The sequence below is a fragment of the Pan paniscus genome, chromosome 9, assembly GCF_029289425.2.
Source record: "Pan paniscus chromosome 9, NHGRI_mPanPan1-v2.0_pri, whole genome shotgun sequence".
In the NCBI taxonomy this organism is placed as follows: Eukaryota; Metazoa; Chordata; class Mammalia; order Primates; family Hominidae; genus Pan; species Pan paniscus.
This window is the reverse complement of record NC_073258.2, coordinates 14,452,658-14,458,657: the sequence shown is the minus strand read 5'-3', so window position 1 is coordinate 14,458,657 and position 6,000 is coordinate 14,452,658. Positions and strand designations below refer to the sequence as shown.

The 6,000-nt window shown below is 54.6% G+C and overlaps 1 protein-coding gene across 4 annotated transcripts in view; it reads left to right on the top strand.

Annotated features, from left to right (window-relative positions):
• Positions 1–2,308: 2,308 nt before the first annotated feature.
• Positions 2,309–6,000, top strand: part of DKK3 (dickkopf WNT signaling pathway inhibitor 3) — a 46,498-nt gene continuing 42,806 nt past the window's right edge. The window contains exons 1-2 of one of the 4 annotated variants that reach the window (XM_003818170.5): positions 2,309–2,330; positions 3,355–3,593. In XM_003818170.5, the coding sequence (XP_003818218.4) occupies positions 3,381–3,593 (213 nt within the window). In that variant the 5' untranslated portion in view covers positions 2,309–2,330; positions 3,355–3,380. The other 3 variants (XM_034932154.3, XM_034932155.3, XM_003818169.5) reach the window with 3 other exon arrangements.

Here is a 6,000-nt window from a genome sequence, read left to right as displayed (position 1 = left end):
TATTCACAAAATATTTTAAATATACCAAAAATAATAAAAAGAACCAGCCACACCCATATATCCTGATGTAAGTAATCATCATGTTTGATTAAACAGATGTGAATATTTGGACACTTCTGTTTCAGAATTCCTCCATGCTGGTACACTCCCTTTCTTGAAGAAATAAAATGTTATGAATACAACTGAAGACATCCTCCATCCCTTCCTTGCCTCCCACCTCAGAGGCAGCCTGCACATTTCTATATTTTTATTATATGTGAGAATCCATAAACAATGAGTGCTATTGTTCTGTTTTTCTAAGATATGCGCAAATCGTATCCCATATATGTCTTTTCGCAAACTGCCTTTTCCACCTCATATTATATTTTTGAGAGTTGGTGATGTTGCTGCCTATAAATATTGTTCATTATTCTACCTGCTGTACAGTATTCTATTATTGTAGAAGCCCCGGTCTATCCATTCTCCTGCTGGAAAACACCGGCAAGTAGTTTCCACATTTTTTGCCATTATAAATACTGCCTCAGTAAACATCTTTATACATGTCTTCTTTTGCACATGGTCATGAGTTTCTGGAGGGTGGACAGCTAATTGTGAAATTGCTGTGTGGCCACTTTCTAGGCAATTTTCAGCCAGTTATATCCGCTTTGCTGCCATTTCCTCAACCATGAAATGGGTCCCCAGTTTATGACTTGGTAGCTCCCTCATAGAGAAAATGTGGGAACCTAAAATTTTAAATAATAATTCCAGAATGTGTTTCCAATGCCTTAAAAGAAAAAATCAACTGTTCCCAGTGGATACAGAGCTTAGCCAGTGACACAGTGGGAATTGCGGAAATGTAGAATGTTCTCTACTCTACCTATGATTGTCCTGGATGGCTCTGCACTCTCTGCCTGCTCTGTGCCCCTCACCTCACAATGGCCATCCAGACTGACCCTTTCTCCAGCAAGTACCCGACCCCACTGGGCTCCCCAGTCTGAGTTCTTTGGAGCTGACACTCCTTGTCCAGATCTGGTTTGGGCTCATCTCTACAGCTGGCCGCAGGGCTTTTCCTTCGAGCCCATGAATGTCTCACGCTGGTGCGCGCACTGGCATGGAGCTGGGCAGGAAGGCCCCTTATATTTGAGACCTGTAGATTTTCTTACCGTTTCTTCTCTCTCCCTTTCTCTCTTTCTTTCTTTTTCTTTCCTTCTTTCTTTCTTTCTTTCTTTCTCTTTCTTTGTCTCTTTCTTTCTCTCTCCTTCTCTCTCTCTTTCTTTCCTTTCTTTTTTTCGTTTGTAGTTTAACCTAATAATTGAACCATTGATAAATTATTACATTTGGGAATACAAAATGTAGACTCCACACAAGAAAACAAGCGTCCCTTTGCCTGACACTTGGGGCAGTTCGATATAGAGAGATTTTTAGGTTGACTCTGAAAGTCAAGACCTCCAGACCGCATGGTAAAAGGTGTAAGGCAGAAGACGATCTTATCCGGGGAAATTCCTGGTCTTTAAGCCAGCAACATGAAGGACTGGAAGAGCATGATGTGCTCTGTAAACCCGCAGCACTGCATTTCCTAGCTCGGCCCCATAATATGCCCCCACAGCACCCTCCAGTTCGGCATTAGTTTCTTCCTAATGTCCACTCTGCCCGAAGTGACAAGCGGGGGCATGTGGAGACTCAGCTCCAGGTTCCTGGACGGGCTCAGCCACCCCCAGAAAGCTAATGAATGCTCAACCAGGGCTTCCAGGTACCCAGGGGACAGAGCAGGAGATGCCGGGGAATGGGGCTTTCCTTGCAGTTCAGGAGGGCCCTGCCCCAGGCCCAGAAGTAGAAGGGAAAGCGGCTGGAACCTGCGTTTTGGCGGTAAACAGTAAAGTGGGGAGTGCTGCAGAGAAAGGCAGTCTTGGGGTTTCAAGCTGGAGAGCAGTCAGCTACACTCAGGACCTCTGGCCATCCCTGCCTTCACCTGCTGTTTGGCCTGATCGTCTAACTTCTCTGATTCTCCACTACCCACTCCATATTACGTTTTTGAGACTTGTCAAAGTTTTACATTAGGGCTAACTGGGACGCATACAAATCTGGTAACTTCGCCAGGGCGGGAAGTTAGGAAGGAGCAGAGCTGGCTGCAGGTGTCTGGTGCTGACCACTCCTCTATGCCGCCCTTGAGGAGCTTGCTGACTTTCTCATGACGTTCTCCCATTCCAGGGGCTGCAAGTGCGTTATCCTGGCTGGAGCACGGTGTCAACCACGGCAGACTAAGGCCAGCGGTGATGGCTTGAATGCCAGGCTGGGGGCTGGGATTTTTCCTGAGGATTTCACAGGACAGAGGTTGGCTTGGAAAGACCAAGGTGGGACTGAGGAACATTCCCCCTACCCCCAACCTCGGTGGGCTGTTGCAAGCCTGGAGGCCAGAGAAGACAGGGGCCTGGGATGCCGCGGGGGCAGGGGCAGGCAGTGAAGGAGATGGCTGCCTTCGGTAGACCTGGTCGCTGAGGCAGAAGAGGAGGGCGTGGGGCGTGAGGTGGCCGGCGCCCCGGCTGGCCAATGGCCGGGCTGCGGCCCCTCCGCGGGGCGGGGTGGGCCTGGTGGGCGGGCGGGGCTCGGGGGGGGGCGGGGGGGGGGCCTGGTGGGCGGGCGTGGCGCGTCTTGCGGGCTCCCTCGGGTACCGGCGCTGCCGCACCCCGCCGCGCTCCCGCACCCGCGGCCCGCCCACCGCGCCGCTCCCGCATCTGCACCCGCAGCCCGGCGGCCTCCCGGCGGGAGCGAGGAGATCCAGTTCAGCCCTCAGCGCAACTCGGTCCAGTCGGGGTGGGTGAGGGGCGGCGGCGGGGGAGGGGAGGAATCTGCTGAGCTCAGCCTCTCTTGGGTGGATGTGGGGCGGGGCGCTCGAGTAGGACCCGACGCCAAGGGGAGGGGGCTGACCTGTGCTCCGTCCACCCCAGGTAGGGGCTGAGAGAGGCTTGAGGTGGAAGTGGGGGTCGGGCACTCTGACCTGGTCGAGGAGGGGCTAGGGTTTGAACCGGGGACAGAGTCTAGGTGAGCTGGGGCTTGGGAGCTATTAGCGTAGAGGATCCGGGTTCGGTTGCTCTGGCGAGGGCTCCAGCATCACAGGTGAGGAGCAGAGCTCAGCTTGTGCTCGAGGATGGGGGTGCGGGGTCCTGGGGCGATCGGGGCTCGGGCTGGAGCGGGTGGGGTCGCGTCTTTTCGGGTGTAGGGGAGCTGCGTTTTCAGGGGCCTCGGTTTCCTCCCGTCTCCGGGCGGGTGCGGGAAAGAGGGGCGCCAGGGGCGGGCGGCGGGGCGGAACGGGGCGGGGCGGCGGGCCCAGCGAGGGGGGTGGTCCGCGCGCCTCTGATCGCGTTCCGGGACACACAGGCGGCGGCTGCGGGCGCAGAGCGGAGATGCAGCGGCTTGGGGCCACCCTGCTGTGCCTGCTGCTGGCGGCGGCGGTCCCCACGGCCCCCGCGCCCGCTCCGACGGCGACCTCGGCTCCAGTCAAGCCCGGCCCGGCTCTCAGCTACCCGCAGGAGGAGGCCACCCTCAATGAGATGTTCCGCGAGGTTGAGGAACTGATGGAGGACACGCAGCACAAATTGCGCAGCGCGGTGAAAGAGGTGGGTGCGCCCTGGCGGCGCGGGGCTCTGAGAAGCGCCAGACTGGGGGCAGCGAAGTCTGGGAAGGCATGGAAGAGCGCTGGCCAGGGACCTCGGGTCCCGCGCAGGGCCTGGGAAGGGCCGACAGCAGATGCGGAGTGACCTGGAGGCAGCGCAGGGTGATCCCTACTCCCGCCTCGTTTTGCCTCCTTGCCAAAAAGTCTGGATCTGAGCCTGTCCACCGAGAGGCTCTGCAGCTGGACCCTCCCTAGGTAGCTGGGGCCACCACCTGCCTGCAGTTGGCGTCAGGCATGCCGTTGGCCTTCCCTATTGTCAGCGGAGGTTTGCAGGGCCCCTGGTATTCCAGCACTGTGGTTTCACAGAAACCCGGGACAAGCTCCAGGCATCGCCAAGTTCTAGCTTGTCCGTTATGCTTTGAGCTTGTTAGGATGCCATGCAGGGACAAAGAGGCAAAGAGCCCTGAGCTTTGCTGGCAGTCTGTCTGGGCTGTCTTGCTTCTCATACAATGTGGGGGCAGAGAGGGAAGATGGAAATCCTAAATCTCAGCACTGTATGAGTGGCGGATGAGGATGTGAGAGGCAATACCCCCTCCACCCAACGGTGCTTCGCAGTTGTCCTGGGCTCAGGTCTTCCTCTGCCACTCAGTAGCAGGGTGACATTGGGCAAATCACTTAATATCCTGCACCTCAGTTTCCTGTGAAAACTAAATGTCATATGTGTGGGCACCTGGCAAATAATAGGTGCGCAGTATTTAGCAACTATTATCAGATACCACGTACCTTAGCAAAGCTTTGCCTAGCTTCTGCCCTCCATCACCTCCAGGTCTAAACACTGTGGGTGGCATCTTGTTCTGTCCTCTGTGATGGTCACCCACGCATGCCCAGGGCTGCCTGGGCAGGAGATGTCACTGGCCCAGCCCTCTCCGTCCAGGTGCGGGGAGCTGTCCCTGGTGCCTGGGGTGGGTAGACGAGGGCGCTGTTGGGCCCAATCTGTCTGTAGCCTGTGTCTATAGAGAGGAGCCAGACATCCTAGTGAAGGAGGCAGCAGGAAACCAATGTCCAGGCTGGTTCGCCCCTGGTCTGTCTTCACATCCCTGCTGTCTGCAGCTTGGTAGCCCCCCTTGTGCAAAGCCTTAACTGCTGGCCCTTGTCTCCAGGGAGAAGTTGCTTTCTCCCCGCAGCCCTTTGTAGTTTGGGGCTATTTCCCCTCCCACTCCACAACAGTTAGCCTGTGGAGTTTGCAGTGAAGGGGACACTGGCTTGGGAGGCAGTGAATTGGGCAGCTGTCCTTGAATATCCACTGGACAGGCCCAGATCCCAAGACCCATGATCTTTCTGTTTCCTGTGATTGCAAAACAATCATGACATGGAGCAATTAAAGGGTGAAGGGATTCAGATAGGCCCCAATGTCTCTTAACTCTGAAGCTTCAAATTAAATGGAGTTTGCGATACCTCTGGTTCTAGGGCAGGCCATCTGCTTTCCTTATCCAGGTTCTAGGACTTTCCCTCCTGCACACAGATTCCCGGTAAGACTGACTAAGTCACCTCTATGTTTTTGTGCCCACCACTGTTCAGAAAGTCTGCAGCGTGGTCCTCTGACGTTAGCTTCTGCTGAGGGAGGAGAGAGAGCAGCAAGGGCCTCTTCAGTCTCTTCTTGAGCAGAGCAGTGTGGGGCCCTGCAGGACCTAGTGACGGGGTCTTCTCCATGGGCGTTATCCAGACTGGATTTTGCCAAGACCCCAGCTTTCCTCCCTCTAGATGTGGCTCTGTGTAGGTTGGGGGGTTGAAGTTTGCCACCAGAGGAGATGTAGGCTGTCACTTCTATGCCACTCTTTCCCAGAGGTGTCCTCGCTGGCAGTGGGTACAGGATGAGAGAGGTTGAACACCATGGCAGGAGAACAGGCAGTGGGGACTGATCTTCCCTCATCCAGTCCTTGCTCTGCCACTTACTGGCAGTGGCGTCCCGAGTCTGAAGTGGAGAAGTGTCCACCTCTTAGGGTAAGGTGAGAATTAAATGAGATGCTGCAAATAAAGCAAATCAGTGAGTTGGGCAGCTGTCCCTGAATATCCACTGGTCAGGTCAAGAGCCCAAGATCCATGATCTTTGTTTCCTGTGATTGTGAAACTATCATGACATGGAACAATTAAAGGGTGAAGGGAGTCATATAGGCCCCAATGTCTCTTAACTCTGCAGCTTCACATTAAATTGAGCTTGTGATGCCTGTGGTTCTAGGGCAGGCCATCCGCTGACTGCCTAAAATGGGGTTAAGTAAAACACGTGTAATACAGGCAGCTTCATTGTGAGGTGGCTGTAAGGATGACATGATGGTTGGTTGTAAATAAGTAACAGGTATCATTATCATCATATTACTAGTAGCAGTATGAATGATAACAAAACACCACCAGTG